At 37.6% G+C, this 22996-nt stretch overlaps 8 protein-coding genes across 10 annotated transcripts; 1 reads left to right on the forward strand and 7 right to left on the reverse strand.

The window, feature by feature from the left end:
• Positions 1-272: 272 nt before the first annotated feature.
• On the reverse strand, positions 273-2087 carry LOC17881358 (F-box protein At4g27050). Its single transcript, XM_006290068.2, has 3 exons — positions 1034-2087; positions 756-896; positions 273-670 (listed from the first exon to the last, which is right to left on the reverse strand). The coding sequence occupies exons 1-3, from the start codon at positions 2006-2008 to the stop codon at positions 377-379; spliced, it is 1410 nt and encodes a 469-aa protein (XP_006290130.1). The 5' UTR covers positions 2009-2087; the 3' UTR covers positions 273-376.
• A 493-nt stretch (positions 2088-2580) lies between these two features.
• LOC17882638 (thiol:disulfide interchange protein TxlA homolog) lies at positions 2581-3647 on the reverse strand. Its single transcript, XM_006290033.2, has 2 exons — positions 3066-3647; positions 2581-2954 (listed from the first exon to the last, which is right to left on the reverse strand). The coding sequence occupies exons 1-2, from the start codon at positions 3489-3491 to the stop codon at positions 2802-2804; spliced, it is 579 nt and encodes a 192-aa protein (XP_006290095.1). The 5' UTR covers positions 3492-3647; the 3' UTR covers positions 2581-2801.
• Positions 3648-4812: 1165 nt separating this feature from the next.
• On the reverse strand, positions 4813-7725 carry LOC17881342. Of its 2 annotated transcripts, XM_006287542.2 has the most exons (10): positions 7373-7725; positions 7116-7246; positions 6876-6997; positions 6672-6780; positions 6538-6577; positions 6370-6459; positions 6165-6264; positions 5944-6074; positions 5758-5860; positions 4813-5665 (listed from the first exon to the last, which is right to left on the reverse strand). In XM_006287542.2, exons 2-10 carry the CDS (start codon positions 7228-7230, stop codon positions 4997-4999), a joined length of 1479 nt encoding a protein of 492 aa, XP_006287604.1. In that variant the 5' UTR covers positions 7231-7246; positions 7373-7725; the 3' UTR covers positions 4813-4996. The 2 variants fall into 2 exon arrangements, with proteins under 2 accessions (XP_006287604.1, XP_023637146.1); XM_023781378.1 differs by lacking the exons at positions 7116-7246; positions 7373-7725 and having other exon boundaries at positions 6672-6794; positions 6876-6967.
• Positions 7726-8173: 448 nt separating this feature from the next.
• LOC17883961 (uncharacterized protein At5g06450) lies at positions 8174-9626 on the reverse strand. Of its 2 annotated transcripts, none has more exons than XM_006288612.2 (2): positions 9526-9626; positions 8174-8967 (listed from the first exon to the last, which is right to left on the reverse strand). In XM_006288612.2, exon 2 carries the CDS (start codon positions 8952-8954, stop codon positions 8337-8339), a length of 618 nt encoding a protein of 205 aa, XP_006288674.1. In that variant the 5' UTR covers positions 8955-8967; positions 9526-9626; the 3' UTR covers positions 8174-8336. The 2 variants fall into 2 exon arrangements, with proteins under 2 accessions (XP_006288674.1, XP_023636790.1); XM_023781022.1 differs by lacking the exon at positions 9526-9626 and adding an exon at positions 9245-9492.
• A 743-nt stretch (positions 9627-10369) lies between these two features.
• LOC17883533 (ubiquitin-activating enzyme E1 2) lies at positions 10370-15033 on the forward strand. Its single transcript, XM_006286877.2, has 7 exons — positions 10370-10521; positions 10652-10989; positions 11343-11560; positions 11772-12566; positions 12772-13640; positions 13721-14153; positions 14241-15033. The coding sequence occupies exons 1-7, from the start codon at positions 10409-10411 to the stop codon at positions 14841-14843; spliced, it is 3369 nt and encodes a 1122-aa protein (XP_006286939.1). The 5' UTR covers positions 10370-10408; the 3' UTR covers positions 14844-15033.
• A 52-nt stretch (positions 15034-15085) lies between these two features.
• On the reverse strand, positions 15086-16005 carry LOC17881382 (uncharacterized protein At5g39865). Its single transcript, XM_006290031.2, has one exon. The coding sequence runs from the start codon at positions 15818-15820 to the stop codon at positions 15098-15100; it is 723 nt and encodes a 240-aa protein (XP_006290093.1). The 5' UTR covers positions 15821-16005; the 3' UTR covers positions 15086-15097.
• Positions 16006-16543: 538 nt separating this feature from the next.
• LOC17881340 (phosphatidylglycerol/phosphatidylinositol transfer protein) lies at positions 16544-17872 on the reverse strand. The gene is made up of 4 exons (XM_006288783.2): positions 17714-17872; positions 17429-17530; positions 17012-17172; positions 16544-16794 (listed from the first exon to the last, which is right to left on the reverse strand). The coding sequence occupies exons 1-4, from the start codon at positions 17802-17804 to the stop codon at positions 16690-16692; spliced, it is 459 nt and encodes a 152-aa protein (XP_006288845.1). The 5' UTR covers positions 17805-17872; the 3' UTR covers positions 16544-16689.
• A 1645-nt stretch (positions 17873-19517) lies between these two features.
• LOC17883657 (putative RING-H2 finger protein ATL71) lies at positions 19518-20128 on the reverse strand. The gene has a single exon (XM_006290038.2). The coding sequence runs from the start codon at positions 20091-20093 to the stop codon at positions 19518-19520; it is 576 nt and encodes a 191-aa protein (XP_006290100.1). The 5' UTR covers positions 20094-20128.
• Positions 20129-22996: the final 2868 nt, after the last annotated feature.

The raw sequence follows: 22996 nt of genomic DNA on the forward strand, positions 1-22996 counted from the left end.
CAAAACCAAAGTACCAAATAGAGAGAGACAACTAACACAACTACCGGAACTCCCCCCCCCCCCCCAATATTTAACAAAAGAGATGAACAATGTTAGTCCCTGCTCAGCAGGAGCTGTGAAATCATGATTACCCAACTAATCAATACATTCTTTAGAATTAGTGATCTTTCTGATTTTCATCATACTTAATTACCAATTAATTCAAGGTGGAGAATATGATGACGAGTTTAAGATGAGTTTAAGGTGTAGTATGATGAAATTTTATCAATAATTTCCGTAGCATTGACTCTCAACTCTGAAATCTTTCATCAAAGGAGAAGAATGAGGATCCAAAGAAAGAAGACAACATATATGAATAAATGAAAACAGGACAAACTCAAATGAATTGGATCTTGCACTTGGAAGAAGCTGTCTGGAGGAGCTTTGTTAGTTCATCCGCGTACTTTTTATCTCCATTATCAACTTGGACCTTCACAACTTCAAGACACCTCAAATTCTCCATGAAATGTCTCATCTGTTTCAATTCTCTGCAACTTCCTCCATACCCATAAACCTTTAGCACCTTCGCTCCACACGAGGATAAACAACTTCTTTTCTTCTTCCTCTTCTTCCTCACACGTTTGCAAGGGCATACACCCCCACATCCTTTTGTAATCTTGTGCACAAGACCCTGAAAGGATAACAACAGCCATCAGACTTAGAAGAACATAACAGAACAAGAGAGAGAGATAATATAGATTTGTTAGTTCTCAGACCTTAAGGACTAGAGTTTCTAGGTTTGGAGATTTCTTGAGCAGAAGTGGCAATACTTGCCAATCACGTTCCTCGTGGCTCTCAAAAGATAACTTAACGAGGTTGTTGAACTCAGGCATAGATTTACAGCAGCAATGAAACACCTGATGATCAGATCACACAAACAAATTCATGGCTATAACTGAAACAACAAGTAAATATATGCGACTAAACAATATAAAACTACAAGAACAAGAAGAAAAGAAAAGAGAGAGCTAGAGAGACAGAGTAAGAAAGTGACCTCAAGAGAATCAGCAGACAAGTGGAGGGTCACAACATTCCTTATGGCTTCAATGAGTTTGGTTGCATCACCCCAGGCATCACCCTTTGTAGAATCATACCCATAATATTCATCTACTGGTGAGATATAATCATTATACTTCCACAGAATAAGATCCAGTCTAGCCTCGACAAGCGAATCCATTTGAAACTGATAATCTTCTGAGACATAGCTAGAGTAGTCAAGGTACACAAGACTTGGCGTCTCAATGATAACCGAGTCGTGGGCATCTAAATCATGAAAACGGTAAAAGATGGATAGTCTCTGGATGGGTGAACTCCAAATATATCTTCTCCAACCCCCCATTTCAAAAGGATCACCAGCAAATATGTTAACTTCCTCAAGCAAAGGGCAACAGGTGAGGAGGCAGTCATAAGGGTCGGCATCTCCAGAATCAAAACACACTTGAACGAAAGAGAGAGTTTTGAGTGCAGGGAAAAGCACACCGTCGGGAGGAAGAGTATCTTGAAAGTAACATCCATGGGAAAGAGTGAGTTTAACCAACGTCTTGCTGAAGAAGAACTCAGGCTTTATATATTGATAGGATGTTGATGACAAGTGTAGTTCCAGAGATCCGCGATCGAGCACATTGCGGATCAGATCGTTGTACCGTGAGTAGTCGATTTGAGATTTCCACTTCATAGAGAATTTCTTGATGGGAGAATCACCAAGCAATACAAGGGTTCTTTCCACGAAATCAAGGAAGCCACCACCATCACCAATAGTTGCTGATGTTCTTCTTTTGTTTGGATAAACGACCATGGACTCATCGAAATCAAGGTTTTCAACCAGAGGCAACAGATTCCTCCACCGTTTTGAGAGAACTGACGTGGAAGCAGCAAGTTTCGTAGGGATTAACGACAGGATCTGACCCAAAACCTCATCTGGTAGGCTATTAATTGAACAAGTTTCCACCTTTTTGGCAGCCATAGCCATACCTTAAAAACAGATTCAATCAATTTTCCCAATCTAACAAACTTAACAATGAGATTAACAAACTATACAGTTTTGTGTAATTTGATTATCACAGAGCAGAAACAAACATTAAATCACCTAAACTTGTAGATGACAAGAAACATAGATAACCTACCTTGGGAGAAAAGATATCGTGAAGGTTAGAGTTTTTTTTGTTTGATTTACTTTTACCAGAGAGCATAGTTTCCTTTTCTTTTCAATACACTTTTTTCTCCAGTTAATTAATTTAATAAATCCGAAACCATAAAAAAGTAAATTTACAAAGATAGATACTGTATATCTTTACAGATTTAAATTACCACATAGAAATCCAATAGAAAGATAATTTCACACAACAACAATAATTTTCTTGAGTAATTTGATAATTTCATGTAAAATAATCTCTATTGTGTGTATTATCTTTTGATGTATTTTATGTATTTTATTGAATGTATCATGTATGTGTTAAACTGATGTATTTATTTATAGAAGTTGTATCATCATATACTTAATTACTGTAAATATTGAGAATGCACATGTTCAAGTCAAGTATATATTGAGAATGCAGAATGCAAATATTAAGAAAGGAGTAACAGAGATCTTATCTGAAGAACAAAAACATATATATACCATAGCATTAGTACCAGTTGAAATACTAGAACAGCGATTCTGATTCCAGTTTAAGTTTTATATATGCACCAAAAAGAAACCATCCACAGCCTTTTAAAGAAATTCCTTGTTTGCATCAAATGTGAAATCATCTACCATAGTTTCACTACTTGGATGGTGGGCGCTTCATCTTGAGAAGATGAGAGATACCGGCAATGACATGAGCACGACTACTTGGAACTCCTGTCTTAGCCAAAGCTTGTCCATTTTTGTCCAGCAAAACAAAGCAAGGAACATACTTTATGTCATAGTGGAGAAGCTGCGAATATGAAAACAGAGAAAGGTGAAATCTTGAGTCTTACCAATCTACAAAAAGCTCTGTAATTAGTGTATGCAACGAGAAAAGAGAGGGAGCTTTTATTTATTATACCTCAGGAAACCAATTCTCATTCTCTGCGTCTGCCATTGTAATGCTGAGCCAATTTGAGTTCCTCTTCTCTACCTCTAAAACAAAGTTGAGCAACGAATTGCAGAGTCTGCATTTAGGTGAGTAAAATTCAAGTACTGTGGCTTCTTTCTGGCTGGCTAAAGCAGCTGCAAAAGCCCTCTGCTCTGCTTCTCCTTGCTCACTACTGCTTAAAGCCTTCTTCTTCGGTCTAAAGTTTGGATTTTGGCCAAGTGAAGTCAAGGAGCTGAGAGCAATAGAGCCAATACTTTGCATCGATCTGAAGATCCACGGTCCTTGAAAGTCGCAGGGGCTCGATGATTTGGGTTGATTGTTAGAATCCCATGGCCATTTCAAGCAAAAGAAAGGATCTTTCGAAGTAGACGAGTTCTTGGTGATCTTTGAATCCATCAAAGTGCCGTTCGACTTGAAATCCACAGCAACGATGCGATGATGAGACGGTGACTACAATTCAGTGATGATGATTAGAGAACGAGAGTGAATTTGAGGATTTCGAAGAAATAGGAAATTAGGGTTTTTTCTCTTTTTGTGATTTAAACCAACGGAATATTATTAGTTATGCCACTTTTTAAACTAAAAAAAACTGAGAGTGCCGTTTATTTTCTAGTATTTTATGGAGTGCCATATTAGTATAAATGGTATAGTTATAAAAGACAAAAATACTCCGGAAGAAAAAGACAAAAAAAAACTGACTTGAGATGAGACATTTTGACAGTTGTAGCATTAATTATAGACATTAATTAATAGACAATTTTTTTTTGTCCACACTCGATTATAGACAATTTTCTTTTTTATTCATCTAACACATGTATTGTGGACAAGTTCGTTTATGAAAAACTAGATTTATTTTACTATATACGTATGATGGACAATAAATTAGGAAACAAAAATTGACATATTACAGATATCGGATCTAGTCCACCGGATCTAGTCCATCTATACACAAATGTGTGATTCAAAGTGTACACCTAGATAGAACGTTGAAGGATATCTTCCATAAATGCATCATTTTTTTCATTTTCTACTCAATTATTTGTTGTTTCAAGAGATATGTAGGATAGACAACTTTGGTCTACCGATTCCGGCCCACCAGATCTGGTCCATCGGTATCTCGTCTGTCGGAACTGGTTTGCTGGATATGGTCCCCAGGAATTGGTCCATCAGATCTCGTATGTCGGCACTGGTCCGTCGAAACTGGTTATGCTACGAAACTGTTTATGGTCCATCGAAATTGGTCTGTCAAATCTTGTCCGTCGGATCTTGTCCGTCGAACTGGTTATGGTCCGCTGGAACTGGTACGCCGGAAAATGGTCAGCCGGAACTAGTCCGCCGGAATTGTAGAGAGATTTGTTGTTGAATAAAGTAAGAGAAGATGAAAAAAGAATAGATTAATAGAGATGAGAAATGAAAGAAAAGAGAGAAGGTTTTAGTTAAGGATAAAATTGTCATTTTAATGAGTTAAAAGTGGGTCATGTGGCATTGTAGAGGAGATTGAATTGAAAGTGGCATTTCTTAAAAGAAATAACACTGTTCGTGGCAGTGAGTATAATTTTCTCTTAAACCAACTGGTTTTAGTTAATTAAAATAAAATTTGGGTGTAAAACCAACCCAAATTGAGAAACCAAACCGAACCGTTTACTCAAAGCTTCGGTTTACTCTTTATTTTGGCGGCAGGCTGAGTAGCCTGTCAGCAGGAACTAGTTTCGCCAAATTCGTATAATAATCTCTTTTTTTTCTAAACACACAAGTTTATAAAAAGAATGCACGCACACTTTTGCATAAATCATACAACTGAGAAGAAACTTACGACTAAAAAGGTAAAACATGATCCTATTTATTTCTCGTATTCGTCTCACAAAAACCCTTGCAAGAAAATGAAAACTTTGGGGTTCCCTTCAGAGCCAGGACCTGAAAGCAAAGCAGCGAGCTTTACGTTTTCTCTGCAAGCTGGAGCTCTTACCTTTGTTTACGACCCCCTTCTCTTGTCCTGTCTCCTTCTCTCTATTCTCTTCTTGACCAAAATTACTCGTCTCTTCTGGTGTGACCGTCGAGTTTGAATGATCTTGCCTCTGTGATTTTTGAGGAACACTTAAAATGTTTTCTAACGAACTTACTTGCTTTGCCTTGTCCTCTGATCTATCAGGCGACAATTCCTCGGCTTCTTGGACAGGTGTTATATTTCTAACCATGTATATAACTCTATCTAGGGTCCCTAACGCTTGTTCTACCTCTGGACTCACGCAAAACTGTCTTCTCATATCAACATGAGCCTTGGTAATTTTATTTTTATCAACTGAAGAAACGCTTTCGTCAGAAGAATCTTCTTCTTCCTTAATCTCTGAAATAGTTTTTCTGTAGTGGACAGGTTTGATTTCACTAGCATCTCCATGATTATTGTGTTCGTTCTTTGGCAGAGAATTGCCATTTACTTGAGTGACTTCAAACTTTGGTCCTTCCTCGATGGTTTTATCAGTTGAATACAGAGCTTGACGTATCTTAGTGTACAAAGGATCATCTAAAGCTCTACTGTAATCTTCATCAAATTTAGCTACGGAAGCAACTGACTGTTACATTCAAATAAGAAAACGGTATCACGCATGTTACCTTGACACTGCACCAAAACATTGAAACAGCAAAACAAATTGTGTTTTCTGACCTTTTTGTAGAGTCTGAAACCGTTGTCAATGAGCTGCCTAGTTATAAAATTAATAAGAGATGGAGGCATCAAGTCCAGCTTTATATCCATATCCCCTATCGTTCTACAAATTTTGACAAGAGCTAGATTTTATTTTAGGCTCAATCAATGACAATTAGCATGTTCAATACTACAATTGTCACTAACCTGAAGTAACTCCTCTGTGGAGTAACCTTTTGTAAAACAAACCCGCCTACAAGATCCATTCTCACTGCATCCGGTGATTCAGGTATAACAATGTCCTTAGAGGAAACTCCAATGCTATCTAAATCAGAGATCTAAAAGTTCCAAACAAAAATCGATTTCAGATAATATCACATTTAATACCAAGGTAAGTTGAAAAAAAGGCGAGAAGGATTTAGCTTTACCGTGTTCAAAAGGATGACAACTAAGCCATCTTTAAAGAATTCAAAAAAGAAGTAATGCAAGATAACCTCTCTGTCCGTCAATGGCCATGGTACCTTCATCCTTTCTTCCCACAATACAGATATGTCAAGATTAGCTTCATAAGATTAATAGGTTACATACAAACTGAAAAACAAAGTTCCTCCTCATTCTCAAAATGAAACAAACCTCGCTAAACAAATCTGTTCACCAACTCCGACCTTTAGCAAGCATGAGCTTTTTAAGATCCTGAATGGCGGAAATGAAAACTGTGGCCACCTATATACAACATAACCATTAAAAAATGAGTAAAGTAAACAGTAGTCCATCGAGGCAATGAGAGATCATGTTGCTCACCATTTATTGTAGAGAGCTGTTTCCCAAGATACACATAAACCTGCATCAAAACTCACAATTAATATCACCTGCAGAAGCATCTTTAAACTTCGAATCAGCGGTATCAATCATAATAAGAAAAGAAAAAAACTTACATTCGTGGATAGGCCCATCCATGTAACCTTCAACAAGCATAGTATGAAAAGGACTTCCATCGAGCCCTTCACGGTACATCACACGGCAATCTTCAAGATCATGTTTCAACTGTAAGAAAAAAACTTTTTTGCTACATCGTTAGAATCAAAGATCAATCACCAGTGGACAAAAATAGAAAATGTTTGTGTGCTGAAGTCACATACTTTCCAATCACCATCGCTGGTTGATTTAGAGACATGAGGATCCGTCATGGATACACTGCTAATCTTGCAAAGTAACTTGGATACACCATCTGTTCTTTTATCCAATATATCCTCATTACACCCTACAAAATTCATCACACCAACCAAACAAAAAGAACCGAAGAATCTCTCAGAAGTGTGTTAATATAATAGTAGTCTTAATTCCCCAAAAGAATGATTCGAATAGCAGCAAAAGACAACCTTTAAGCTGGTTTCTGAGAAGAGATTTGAGAGAGTCGTGATTGGTGAGTTCAGGAGAAGACAAGGTCTTGTCCAATTTATCTCTATATTCACAGATCTCTTGTTTCTTCAGCATAATCTCAAGCTTCCACCTTTAAAATAACAAACCAATCCACAAAATCAGTAAGTGATAAGAAGAATTAAAATCCCCTGATTTGATCAAAAAAATAATTTTACAGAGAAAAGGAAAAAAGAGGATTAGCACAGAAAGCCCCAACCTCGAGGCGTTCTAGAAAAGCTGATTACTAGCAACGAGGAACAAAACGTGACCGACAAGACGGAGAAAGAGAGTGAGAAAGTTTTTTTTGTGGAATAGATATTTTTTCCTCTCGAGAAAATTCAAATCGAGGAAGTACAAATCCAGGAAAAGTCGGAGTTTCCAATAAAAGAAGGAGATGATGCGTAATGAGGGAGATTAATGTCGAGATTAGGCATAAGCTAGTTGAGAAATAGATAGGGTTTAAGGCAGTAGTGGAGGGGACGGATATGTGTCGGTGTCAGAAAAGAGTGAAGATAGGTGGGAAGATCTAATCTCTCTCTCCCTCTTATATTAATCACACAACTTCACTCTTTTTTTTTTTTTTTTTTTTGTCAAACACAACTTCACTCTCTATCTCATTGTTTTATGAACATATTACAGAACAAACAAAAGTGGCCATAAATAGGAAGGTGATGATAATACAGTTGAAACTAAAAAAAAACTTTGGGGGTCCTCCGTCTTAAATTTGGTATCTAGATTATTAAATTTAAGTAGTGCATATTCACTTTGGGTGAGCTTTTTAATAGTAAAGCCACCAATGAAAAATCATTTTTTTATATAATTAATTTCATTCCATTTCAACTTAAATAGTAATATTTTTAGCAAAAGTTTGATGATGTTTCATTCTACCAAATTACACGACCTATAATGCTAATCTTGAGCTAAAGATAAGGCAAAAACATATATATCTACCTAAATCAACCCAACACAAAAAAACACATACTGTAGTTTGTTTCACACTGAATGACGAGTGTTCTACTTCTCTGAAACTGTCGACTTTTTGTTTAGTGAATTGTTGATGATCGCATCAAACAACATACAAACGGATCACTTAAGATTCAGTCACAAAATTACAAGTCATTTCATCAAAAGAACACAAAAGAAAAAAGTAGTTATCACAATTCACAAAGATAAGTAGTAAATTACTCGGATAACTGATCCCAAACATTGACAATGAGCCATCCTTCAATGGCTGCAGCCTCAAGATGTTCTTCAGCCTCTGCCTCCTCCCATTTGGCCTCAATCGAATCCAGCTGACTCAAATCAGACCACAATACCCTGTGCGCCAATTCTCTTGTCCCAAGAAACTCAAGCACCAGAGTTCCACGGGCTTTCGCAGCCAATTTCCCAATGTTAATCGCATTTCTAATCTCAAGACCATGGTTTTCTCTGAGCAAGTTTAGGTCTTCTTCGATCTGCACTCCTACAAAAGTGACGAACTTGGAAGCAAAGAAACGGTACAGATCCTTGAGATTGTCGTGAAACGGTTTAGAAAGTCGAAGGAAGAGACATAGGTTTTTTGTGCTCAGCTTCACAGATGACAGACTCCATCCTGACGTTTTGGTTTTGGTTTCAGTTTCAGGAACTCCGACGTCCCAGTATACATCGAAAATCACGGCTCGGTTTCCATTCAAGATCGAATCTTCTCTTAAAAGTGAAAGGTACGGGGAGATGTCTCTTGATGATCCAACATCAATGGTCTTAGTCTGAACATAAGAGCCATCAGTCATCTTGAACTTTGGCCCATCAAAGGAGGCCATGTGATGAAGAACACTATTAAATAAATACACAAATCAAATGAGATAGAGAAACATTAGATTCAATTAGAAATCGACACAGTTGTAGCACAAACTAATCCCAATAGAATGAAAGATACAAACTTTACAATACAAATAGTAAGATAGTGAATCTAATCATTACTTTAGCACCAAAATGTATTCAGGAGTTGGAAAATGCATAAACATTTGGAGAAATTGGGTGAGGCAAGGACCACAAAATGAATGTAGCAATAATCTAAATAACGAATTGATCAATGTAAAATGTACACTACCTTTTTTGGGGGTTTGGCTACGATTGTTTTATTTCCCCTAGTTTCTAGAATTCTCAGCATCGTTGCGTGCATTAACAGATAACAAGGCAAGAGCGAGCAAATTAACTAATGCAGAAACAAAATTCATCGAGCTACAGTGATCAAATTCTCAGCTCCCTCCCTCTAACCCAAAACGATCGATCTCAGATATAAATTCCCCATATAAAAGAGACAGAGACATTAGCTACTGATGAGAAATTAAGATATGGAAGCAAGTAGAGACAGAGAAGAGGAGGAAGAACCTTGAAATATCGCTTCAGGCTATGTATGGAAGTAAACGGAGAGAGGAGGATTCTGCAGAAGAATAAATCCAAGCGATCAACTCATGTCTTTTAAGTTTTACTCTTGAGCTTGAGCTTTTGCTTAACCATACGTTTGTAAATTTAAGATGACTAATCCGGTTCAACCATAATCGAACCGATTTTATTTCAAAGGAAATTCTAGGTCTTTTGATTGTGATTTCAAACCAAAATCCAACCGGTTAGTTATCAACACCTCAATGTTTGTTTCTAGGGAGGTTGGACTTGTTTAATGCGATTCAGAGTTGCTTTTTCTTGGTTTTGATATTCCGCGTTCATGTGTGCATGTTTTTCTTCTTGTATCACAATTCACACTAATCATCAACAATAATTTTCTTAGGTTTGAGCTTAGATTGTATTTGTTGGGACAAGTGATGGAGACTGGAGCCAGACAACACTTCCCATTATCAATTGCCAAAACACATGTTAGCTCACAACCGCTATGATGGGCTTAGTTGATGCCAAAATGGTTGAGTTCATGAGGTACATTTCTACACATGAATGCTATCGTTTCACTATTTGAAATACTTACTTTTAAATTTCGTAACGCATTCAAATATTCAACAACTACTATTACCTACACTTGAATGATTTTAACAATTTCTAATTTTAAACTTCAATCACACCTAACTTGAATTAAATTTTTAGTCCATACTCAAATCCGGTTTAGTGTTACAACACAGGACCAAAACCAGAAAGTTATCAATAAGCTGGTCCATCTGAAAAAAGGAAAACAAAAAAACTTACCACACACAACAACAGGCTGATTCTGAATTCAGCACAGTTTCAAAGCCCATCAGCTCAGCTCCTTCGCCCACATTGTGTTATGTACCGCCGCTTCTACACAACCTACACACACAAAAGCCAAAGCTTACTCTCTCCTTTTACTTTAACAACAAATTCGCCGCTTATCGCCTCCGATCTTCTCTCTCACAATAGGTACGGTTTCGTCTTCTTCTTCTCCGATTCTCCTTTCTTCCTACAGATTCGTTCCTCGATTTATCGGAATTTATTTGTTTGTTATTCCAAGGCTTCTTTTGTTTATTTGTTGTATACGTATTCTCTTCAGTTACTCCATGGAACCATTCGTTGTAAAGGAGAACGTCATCGCATCTGCTTCTTCGTCGCCGATGAAGAAGCGACGGATCGATCACACTGACTCTACTAATTCTGATGGCTCTGCGATGCTCGTCTCTAACTCTACCGGCCTCGCTTTCAACAGCAGCACCGCTGGTGACGACACGCTGATGAGCATGGCCGAGTTTGGTGACAACAACTCCAACAATCATGAGATCGACGAAGATCTTCACAGCAGGCAGCTCGCTGTTTACGGCCGCGAGACTATGAGGAGGCTTTTCGCTTCCAACGTTCTCATCTCTGGGATGCAAGGCCTTGGCGTTGAGATTGGTAACGCTTTTTGTAACCTCCGTTTCTAATTTGCTCATTCTTTCGTTGCTGATTCTCACTTGCATGTTACTAATCTACTTGTCCTGCTGCTTATTAAAGAGCTTCAAGCTTGAGCAAACGTATTCCTTGATTAAGCTGTTTGATTTTGTGTGTACCTTTGGGCATTTGAAGTCGTGCTTGTAATATTGGTATATTAACTTGTTAATTCCTGATTCCCTGATTAGTTAGTGAGGCATTATATAACGGAAAGCTTATTCACTATATTTGTAATGAACTAATGACTGATTTATGTCTTCTTTCTCTTCGTCATTTCCTTCTTTGTAATGGATGATTTTTATTTTTTTCTTATTTAGCCAAGAATATTATTCTCGCTGGTGTGAAGTCAGTGACTCTTCATGATGAAAATGTGGTTGAGCTATGGGACTTATCTAGTAACTTTGTCTTCACGGAGGAGGACATTGGTAAGAATAGGGCACTTGCTTCTGTTCACAAGTTGCAAGAACTCAACAATGCCGTAGCTGTCTCAACTTTGACTGGGAAGTTAACCAAAGAGCAGCTTTCTGATTTCCAGGTATCCAAACCCTTCCTTTATTTGGTTTATCTTCATTTTCTAGTTCTAGTTGTCAGTAATATTTTGATGATTTGTCCGAGAAATTATATACAAAAGATAAAGAGCTGAGTGAACTTGATGAAAATGTTTCTACAAAAAGTACAAAGTGTTTAGTTTGTTCATATCTTTCTCAATAAATAGTGTCTGATCTCTTTTTCTCTCTTTGATGCAGGCTGTGGTATTTCTGGATATCTCTTTTGAGAAAGCGACAGAGTTTGATGATTATTGTCATAGTCATCAGCCCCCTATTGCATTCATCAAGGCTGATGTTAGGGGCCTGTTTGGGTCTTTGTTTTGTGATTTTGGACCTCATTTTACTGTTCTTGATGTTGATGGGGAGGAACCACACTCTGGTATCATTGCTTCAGTTAGCAATGAAGATCCTGGATTTGTATCGTGTGTCGATGATGAGAGGCTCGAGTTTGAGGATGGAAATCTTGTCGTTTTCTCTGAAGTTGAGGGGATGACAGAGCTAAATGATGGAAAACCAAGGAAAATTAAAAATGTGAAGCCGTATTCATTTACCCTCGAGGAAGACACCACTAACTATGGGGGATATATAAAAGGTGGCATTGTGACTCAGGTCAAACAACCAAAGGTGCTGAATTTTAAACCTCTTAGAGAAGCACTTAAAGATCCAGGCGACTTTCTCCTAAGTGACTTTTCAAAGTTTGACCGGCCACCTCTTCTCCACTTAGCATTTCAAGCACTTGATAAGTTTTCATCTCAAGCAGGCCGATTTCCGCTTGCTGGTTCAGAAGAAGATGCTCAGAAACTAGTGGAAATTGCAACTGATATTAATGAGAGTTTGGGTGATGCAAGGTTGGAAGATGTCAACTCTAAACTATTGCGGCATTTCGCTTTTGGATCCAGGGCTGTTCTGAATCCTATGGCTGCAATATTTGGTGGCATTGTTGGGCAGGAGGTTGTCAAGGCATGCTCTGGGAAATTCCATCCTCTCTTTCAGGTAAAGACTCTGTTTGAATATTTAGGGCCACATCACACATCTGTTTAGTCTTTGTATGTTAAACGTCCACTTCTTGACAAATCTTTTCTTCTATGCTATATAGCCATGTACTCAAGCCTATACCTGGTCTAAAAGTTTCGTCTTATTAATATTATTTCTGCTGTACTTGGTATTTGGGTAATGAGTTTATACATTATTTGTGCAGTTCTTTTACTTTGACTCGGTGGAGTCACTCCCCAAGGAACCTCTTGATGCATCAGAGTTTAGACCACAAAATAGCCGTTACGATGCACAGATCTCTGTATTTGGGTCTACTCTGCAGAAGAAGCTCGAGGATGCCAGGGTTTTCGTTGTAGGGGCTGGTGCTCTTGGATGCGAGTTCTTAAAGAACTTGGCTTTGATGGGTGTGTCATGTGGCACGCAAGGAAAACTAACTGTCACCGATGATGATGTGATTGAGAAGAGCAACCTGAGTCGTCAGTTTCTCTTTCGAGATTGGAACATAGGACAGGCTAAATCCACAGTTGCCGCAACAGCAACAGCTGGAATAAATTCGTGTCTCAACATTGATGCTCTGCAAAACCGTGTTGGACCCGAGACCGAGAATGTCTTTGATGACAACTTCTGGGAGAATTTGACAGTTGTCGTCAACGCGCTAGACAATGTTACTGCAAGGCTTTATGTTGATTCAAGGTGTGTGTATTTCCAGAAGCCTCTCCTTGAGTCAGGAACCCTAGGTGCGAAGTGCAACACACAGATGGTTATCCCTCATCTCACTGAAAACTATGGTGCCTCAAGAGACCCACCAGAGAAACAAGCCCCGATGTGCACTGTGCACTCATTTCCTCACAACATTGACCATTGCTTGACATGGGCTCGCTCTGAATTCGAGGGTCTGCTTGAGAAGACACCAGCTGAAGTTAATGCCTACCTTTCAAATCCTATTGAATACATGAAAGCGATGAGAACTGCTGGTGATGCTCAGGCTAGGGATACTTTGGGACGTGTTGTTGAGTGCCTCGAGAAAGAAAAGTGCAATTCATTCCAGGATTGCATAACTTGGGCCCGTCTGAGGTACTCTCTCTTGGCTCAGACCTTTCATTGAGACTATAAAATTCTGATTCTCATCTCTTAACATAAGTGCTTGCTTACAGGTTTGAGGACTACTTCGCCAACCGTGTGAAGCAGTTGTGTTACACATTTCCCGAGGACGCTGCTACTAGTACAGGAGCTCCATTCTGGTCTGCCCCAAAGAGGTTCCCTCGTCCGCTCCAATTCTCTCCAACCGACCTGAGCCATATCAATTTTGTTATGGCTGCATCTATCTTGCGTGCAGAAACATTCGGAATCCCTACTCCGGAATGGGCTAAAACCCCAACGGGACTAGCAGATGCTGTGGAAAGAGTGATTGTTCCCGACTTTGAGCCGAGGAAAGATGCAAATATTGTGACAGACGAGAAGGCTACAACTTTGTCTACAGCTTCAGTCGATGATGCAGCAATCATCGATGAACTAATCGCAAAACTAGAGCGGTGCAGGCTGAGCTTGCAGCCAGAGTTCAGGATGAAGGCAATCCAGTTTGAAAAGGTGAATCATAATTGTATCCAACTTTATTTACAAATTCTGTATTTTGACTACCACAGGAAAAAACTAACATTATTATGCTGTTCGTAGGATGACGATACCAACTACCACATGGATATGATCGCTGGGCTAGCCAACATGAGAGCAAGGAACTACAGCGTACCCGAGGTGGACAAACTTAAAGCCAAGTTCATAGCCGGAAGAATCATACCCGCAATTGCAACATCAACTGCAATGGCAACAGGTTTTGTCTGCCTTGAGCTGTACAAGGTCCTAGACGGGTCACACAAAGTGGAAGACTACAGAAACACATTTGCTAACTTAGCACTTCCACTCTTCTCCATCGCTGAGCCAGTTCCACCTAAAGTGGTGAAGCACCAAGACCAAAGCTGGACTGTTTGGGACCGGTGGGTGATCAAGGGAAACCCGAGCTTAAGAGAATTGCTAGAATGGCTAAAAGAGAAAGGATTAAACGCATACAGCATATCATGCGGAAGCTGTTTACTGTTCAACAGCATGTTCCCAAGGCATAAAGAGAGGATGGACAGGAGAGTGGTGGATCTTGCAAGAGACGTGGCTATGGTTGAATTGCCTGCTTATAGACGTCACGTGGATGTTGTAGTCGCTTGTGAGGATGAGAATGAGGACGACGTTGACATCCCTCTCGTATCAGTCTATACTACGGCTGATTAAAGGATATTAACCACATCCCCAAAGAGAGAAAGCTTTTAGTAATTACAGTATTCTTGGGATGTGAAAGTTGGGTATCAGTGATAGAGAGAGTTTTGTATGAGAGATTGAATAGTTAACACCTTAAATTTAGAATTGAGTTTTCAAATTTGGCTTTTTAGCTTATTTAATACAAAAATAGACGATTAACGGATTAAGCAAGTCCTGACACAAAACGTTTTACAAAGTTAAAATCAGATAGTTATTATAACTTTAAACTACGTACAAAGAGGACATTTCACAAGCCCATTCTCGTTACATTCTCTGCATCTCGTCCACACCTTATCATTATTACTACTCTCTTCAACGTGATGATCCACAAGCACCTTCGAGCTTCCATTACAGCTAGAACATATCAGAAACCGTTCGTTCTCGCAAGATTCGCAAGGCGAGTCAACCTGCGAGATTCCTTGTAGAAGCTTCTTAAGCTTACCGTTCTCGTTCAATGCCACGACTTCTTCTGCTCCTCCAATGTACCTACCTCTGATGAACAGCCTCGGAGAGGTAACTTTCCCACCAAGCAACCTCCACATCTCTTCTCTAAACTCTGAATCCATGGAAACATCTCTCTCTCTAAACATCACCTTGTGATTCTCCAACAAGAATCTCACTCTTCTGCAAGCTTCAAATGTTTTCCTCACTCCTCGCAGGCCCGTGGTGTAGAATACAACCGAGTCTTCTCCTCCGGGTGGGCAGTTCTCTTCAAACTCCAAAAGAAGCCCTCTTTCTTCTTCAAGACTCTGTTCCTCTGCATCCTCAAGCTCCAGTAGTGTTGGTGTAACACAACTTTTGCTTTGACCAGACTCAGCGACTATTTCGTCTCTTAGGTGATGGATTGTGCGATCAATGTTACTCTTATGAAGAGCTAAGCCGTGCTTCAACGTCTTGACAGTGGTGATGAGTTTGATTTTCTTCACCAATCTTTCCTTCATTCCCTTCATTGCTTAGCAAAAACTGGATCCACAGTTCAAGAATCTGAGAAGAGGGTGAAGAGATTGAATCCTGATGAAGATAAGATCGGGTACACCAAAGAAAACAACAAGTAATGGGTTTATCGTTTTCAGGTTTCTTGTTTGGTTAACGTGTGGGTACCCAATTTAGATGAATAAAGTTTTCAAAAGCCACTTTCTGGGTTAGCTTTCAAAAGTCTTTCTTGATGGGTATTCATCAGAACGAAAAGAAAAGGAAAAAAAGTCTCTTTGTTTTGTTTTTGTTTGATGGGTCATTGCTACTACCAATAATGTAGATGATAAAACTCACACCTCAATTACAGAAGACAAAACACTCATGAGTAATGATTTTACCCAATCAACCCAAATTTGCTTGATCGATAAAAAAAAAAACAAAAACCAAAAAGGAAGAAGCTATAATGAGCTTTAAGAATTATACATCTTTCTGGTAAGAGTCATTGATTGATTTAGAATTGTATAGTCTGGTAAGAATGATAATGCCTGTCTTGTCTTTTACAATTCTTGAAACGTGCAATGATGTAATATTGGTAAAGTAGCTTAGCTTTAGCTAGCTTGCAAAATTCGAATTAGTCAAATATCTGTTTAATCATATATCTGGTCTGATTTACTTTTCGCATTACATACTTTAATTAATGATGGTTGAGACTAGACATTGTCAATTATACCGTTTCAAGCGCATTTGACTGATGCTGATGCAATAAGACCAGGTGATATCTTATAATTCACATTGGTGTCCAAAAAAACAAAAGGAGCACATTAAGGTCTGACCTAACCGATATTAGCAAGAATAACAATTAGTCTAAACTACCTATACAATCACCAATGCAGGTGAAGTTGCTCTATATGTCAGCCACGGATGATCTGAGTCCAATGTCGAACGAGAATTTAATGCATGTTAACTCCTTCTGCGCATCAAGCATCTTCATTTTCAGCAAGTATGAACCCTGCAAGAGAGGTAAGCGTAGAATCTGTTATCTTCCGGTTTTTTGGTACAAGATTTTCCACGGTAATATGCAACATTAACATATTGAAACCAAGTCATTTTATGTCTTCATGTGTTATCTGATACCAAGGTAAGCCTTATCTATATCTATTCTGAATAGATTGCAACAAATTCTTTGAATTGAAGCTTGAAACGAAAGCTAAACTAATGGAACTTACAGGAGGAGTATAGCCAGGAAGAACTTGAGAGTGTGAAACCAAGAAATCACCGGACTGTATAGGACAAGTTGTCTCAGTGCAAAGGTCATGAGTCTCAGAGTGAACATGCCATCCAAAGTATGAAACTTCAATCACCAGCTTCCCAGACGAAATCTCACGGCCTTTTGTAAATCACCCCAAAACAATGAAACAAAGGAATCACATCATAAACAGAATGTTGTTAAGACTCTCTGGTAATTAAGAAGCAAGACCACATGAGTACAAACATCCTCAGCATCAGATCAAATTGTCTTTCTATCATAACAAACACTGATCATCAGCTACATACACAAGATCTATGTATCATTGGTATCATCAATATAACCACGAAATCTTCAGATAAAGAGAAGTGTTGTTAAGAACAGGAAAGAACAAAACCTGTGTTGGCAGAGATGGTGAAGGTAGCTGGCTCGCCTGGGGATATTGGATTAGGCGATATATCAACCTCTTTTACTTTTACTTCATACTCTGCATTCTTCTCTACAAATCAAATCATCAGGCAGAACACAAGTGAGACTTCAAAAAATCCAAAATTTCCCAGAAAAAAAAAAAAATCAAATTTTTACACCGAGTTATATGAGTGAAAAGTAAAAAGCATCGAACTTGAGAGATCGAATTCAATCAACCATAGTAAAAATATTGTCTCAATTGAAAAACACGTACCACAGTAATGGACATCGATGGCTCGAACAACCGGTGAAACAAGGAGGAAGAGAGAAATAGCGAGAGGAAGAATGGCGAAGATCCTCGACATGATTGATAGAGAATCTATCTGAAGCTATGAGGAAGGTGATGATCAAAGCAACAGCAGCAGCAGAAGAAGCAGAGTGGGAGTTGCAGAATGAATCTTCTGATTCTTTATATTTTTTCTTCAAGGAGTGTAGGGAGAGATCTGGACCGTTATTTTCAGCTAGGTCAATGTTTCTTGTAACGGACGGCTCGATTTCGTTAAGCAAGTTGTTTGGGTGTGAATGTAGGATAAACTCATTAACATGCATTGCTTATTTGAGTCATTATCATATTTTAACTACACTTATCTTTTACATTTTTTTTTAATAATAAATTTTTGAATTTTCTGATTTTCTTTTAATGCAAACAGTCTTATAGTTTATACAATTATTATTTATAAATAAATTGGACTTTAATATAGATATTATTATTATTATTATTTTATTTTATTTTAATATATACATAACTATTTTAGATCTTCGATTTGACTAGCCAAACAATCTATCAAATAAATTTGTTTATCGGTTGTCTCGTCCTTCACCATTTTTTTTTTTATTTTTTTTTTAGAAAAAAAAAAAAGAAGGAAACCAATCGTGGGCCGCCACGTGTCAGTGGGGCCCGCGATTAGTGCGCAGGACCGTCCTGTTTTTGTTGCCGTCGCACCATTTTTTTTTTTTTCTTTTTTTTTTCATAAAAAATGATGAGGGACTTTGCCAACTGACGCCAATAAACATGCCCTAAGAGTATCTCCAAAGGGAGCTTCTAATTTTAGGGTGTTAAAATATTTTTAATTAAATTTAATGATTAATAAAAATATGTTGAACTCTAAAAAAATGTTTAATTTTTGTTCTTCCAATGGTGAACTCAATAAAGAGTTCTAAAAAATAAATATTTAAATTTTTATTAATATAATTTATTTTTGAAAATATATAAGAACAAAATTATATTACATTACTTGAAATACAAAATATACAAAATTTAAAGTGATTGAAATAATACAATGTTTAGTTGAAGAAGAATAATTATGTGAGAGAGAAAGAGAGTATAACGGAGGGTTGGAATTTTTTTTTTTTCTTCTGCAGTATTTAGCCATTAAAAACAGGATACTTGGCCTTAAGGAGCGATGTTTCTGCTGCTTCAATAAGGGGTATTCCTAATAATTATACCACATTTATTTTTATTTTTAATCACTTAATTCTTATGAATACTTCTAATTTTTGTTTTAGAGACTGCCTTTGGAGGTGGTCTAAAGATTACTTTAGAGTTCTTCTTTCGCATATTGCCATATTATATTACCCCTCGTAACGAACGATTAGGTAGATTTAAGTTAATTTCTTTTATAATCTCAATTGGTTTGGCACCGAATAAAATAGAATATGACTTGCCAACTTCGACTAGAGCTAAAATACTTATTTTTCTTATTCTTTTTTTTTGGTGAACTTATTTTTCTTATTCTTGTCAACCTTTTCCTGAATTATTATTTATGAATATAAACTTTCACCTCTTTCCAAAAAATAATGAACGTCTTTTTAAAAAAATAAAAAATATATTGAACGTCTTGCTCCACTTCTTCTTTGTTTAGTAGTTAGAAGAGTATATAATTCATGTTTGTGCAGAACCAAATAAAAAAACGTGAAACTTTACAGCTTAGAGATAGATTTATGTATATATATACATATATATACTATACTCTATAAAAAAATGTCAACAATAATTTCTTTAAAACAACGTAACCAAGTCAAATATCCATCATTGGCCGGCGGGAAAAGGGAACAACGTCAGCACCAGGTGTTATCGCCGGCGACGGTAACGGAGACGTACGGCAAACGGGACACGTGGGATGAAGCCTAAGCCAAGGGTCGACGCACTTGTCGTGGAACAAGTGGTTACAATCGGGCAAAACCCTGATCATGTCCGTCTTCTTGTAATCCGCAAGACATATAGAACAACACGACGTCGTACTCGGTTCCCTTTGCAAGCCATAGATCACACGAGCCTCTTCGTAAAGAAGCATAGGAAAACTCTTGATCACCTCATCGTTTAGCCCCGAGACTTCGACCACGACGGTGTCGTTTTCTAAGTAGAACCGTTCTTGGCCAGGTGCGTTGGCCTCTCTTTGCAGGCGTCTTGTCCTTGGAGTTGTCGTGGGAGAAGCTGAGATATGGCTTCGAGTGCAATAATAAGAAGTGAGGGTGATTGTGGTAATCAGCATTAGTATACCAATGGAGACTCCGATACCGTAAGCTAATCCGCCCATCCTATCGGTGGTTGTTAGCCAGTGGCCGGAGTCATGTGGCACCACCGTCGCGTTCATTGCGGCGGTCAGATTGTGATTTTTAGTCGTCTGAAGATAATGATGGGTATTACGAGGACAGTAGTGAATGTTTTGGGGGAGAATGTAATATGTTTTTGGTCATCACGATGAAGACGTTCCGGAGTCAACGATAAGATGTAGTATTTTCATAATATAGCTTTCTTCAATTTGTTTTGTTTAGTAGTATTTGGTAGGATGAATTTACATAATATTAACAAATAATGGACCAGTGGGCGTTATTTTTATTTTATTATTTAACTTTTACACATTCAAATTATCATTGAGGCTTTAATCGTATCATTTATTAGAGGCTAGTAGTCAATCATAGATTTTATTAATTATAAATATATATCCACTGTAATCCATTGTTGTTATTCAATAGTTTGTTTTAAATTATACAATATAGTTCTTATAGCATTACTGCCATAAACATGGTTTAGCATGGATGAGGTGATGATGTTAGCTTTTAGTTATCTTGAACTAATTAGTCATGTTTTTGGACGAAATGATGCATTTTGCAATTGATTTCCCTTGTTAGTATTAGTTCAGTAACTTATTTAGCAATCATTGTTTTTTTCTTGTTGATTCAGCATTCAGCAACATACGATACGACGTACAACGTTATTGATATATTTATACAATCTAGCTAGCTAGCTTATGACAAATTAATCGTTCTATATATATCTTATTCAACAGAACATATTTATTGCGTAAAAAAACATATATTTGCTGTTATCTATGCAGCCATGCAGGATTTTTGATCAAGAGAGAGTTCGCCTCTCCACAAAAAAAATGTTACTTATTATAAAATGATATACTTTAGTACAATTAAGATTTATACGATTATTTGAATTCACGATGTATTTTATATGTATTCACAAACATTAAAACAACTCTCATCTTATAAATAAATTCCCTCTAATTAATAATTTTCCTAGGTCTCCATGCATGGACAACACTAATATATATCGCCCTGCTGTTCGGAGTGATACACTGAATCAATGATCACACATTCACACGAGTGTGGGTGAAATTAGCATATGCTACGGCAATATCGTCGTCCGTCTATCGAACGCTGCAAAAAACATTTTTTTTGTTTCTTATCATACATTAACGACACAGTGAATATTTTAGCTGCATTGTATCCTTTTTATCTTCTTGGATGCCTTTTTATTTTTAGCATACAAAAAATGTATTTATCCTTGTTATTAAATTAAATAAAACACAAAACAGAAAATTTATAATAAAAAAGTGATGAATGGTGATGCTACTTAAAATACAATTGAGATATTGTTAAAAAAAACATAGAAAATCTACATGAGTATATGGTAATTAATAATATAGAGGAGGAAACAAAAAATAATTAGATACAATATCAATACCAGGACGCGGTTTTGACACGCAACGACCCTAATGTTTGCTTTTACAAAGTTTCCTAGAAATCTATGCAACATTATTTGACTCAAAACGTGTGGAGATAATTTCAAGTTATTACATTCCTTATATATTATCTTTGGTTTTTCCTATATATAAGATAACTAGGATTCTCTTTTTACAAACACACACACAAAAGAAAAAGAAAAGAAAAGAAAAAACATAAAATATGGGAAGAAAAAGATCGTTGACCTTGAATTGGGCCACTCAGAGAGCAAGGAGAGCCAACATTAAAACGAGGCTTTCCAAACTCATCAAGAAAACAAATGAGCTCACGATCCTTTGCGACGGGAGAGCTTGTCTCATGGTGAATGATCGCGAGGATGATCAACTTGTAGTGTGGCCATCTACCCAAGAGGCGCAACCACTCGTGGAAAACTTATACTCTTTCACAGAGCATGAAAGAGACCCGAAGGCTGCTGATCCGGAGTCATCCATCGAGACCATTAGCTAAAAGATTGAGAAGAAAATAGCCGATACTCGAAAGGCTATTGAGAAATTGGAGATGGATCATCTCATTTTTGAACTCAGTCGTGGTGGTCGTGAACTTGCTGATACTTCCATAACCGAGATCGATAAATTGCTATCATATATTGATAAGCAAATTATGTCTTTCAGGGTGCAGATGGATCTTAATCAAATGAGTGTCGGCGAGGCATGTCCTGAAGATGAGACCGTGAGAGATTCAAATGTTCCATCTGTTGGGTGGGTTGGGAATGGTTCTAACGTGATGGACACGACAAGTGTTTGTTATGATGATGACTGGGGGGTCCCTGGTGAGACTCGTTTACCCAAAATGGCCGCTAAATTTAACCTAAATATGGAACCATCTAATGTTGGTGAAGAAGACTTTGGAGGGACCTCTAAAAGAGAGAGCATCACGAGTGCTGGTGGTGCTGAAAAGTCCAATGTTCCATCTGCTGGGTGGGCCGGGAAAAGTTCAGACGTGATGGAAACTACATGTGTTTGTTATAATGACAACCGGAAGGTCTCCGGTGAGACTCGTTTACCCAAAATGGTCATTGAATTTGATCTAAACATGGAACCATCTGATGTTGGTGAAGAAGACTTTGGAAAAACCTCTAAAGAAGAGAGCATTACGGGTGCTGGTGGTGCTGAAAAGTAAAGACGATATCCAGTGAAACTGTCGTCGAAGTCCACTTGACAATGCATGTATCTTAAATTCTTTTCTTCAAATATTGTTGGTCTTTTTATTATCATTGTTTCTTGCTCGTTTCCTATCTCTACTTTCAAAGTTTTGGTCATATTTTTCATGTCTCTTGATTTGTATCAAAGTCGTGTGCTAACCGTTTGTCATGTCAAATTAATTTTAATCAAATATTTTTTTATTTACTATTCTATGTCATTTGAAAAACTTATCCGTATTAAAAAGCATGTATTGCTAATTAATTATTTTATTAAAAATATCGTACTCTACCATTGGTATGCACATACAGTTAGATGGATTG

This window comes from Capsella rubella, unplaced genomic scaffold, assembly GCF_000375325.1.
Source record: "Capsella rubella cultivar Monte Gargano unplaced genomic scaffold, Caprub1_0 scaffold_6, whole genome shotgun sequence".
Lineage (NCBI taxonomy): Eukaryota > Viridiplantae > Streptophyta > Magnoliopsida > Brassicales > Brassicaceae > Capsella > Capsella rubella.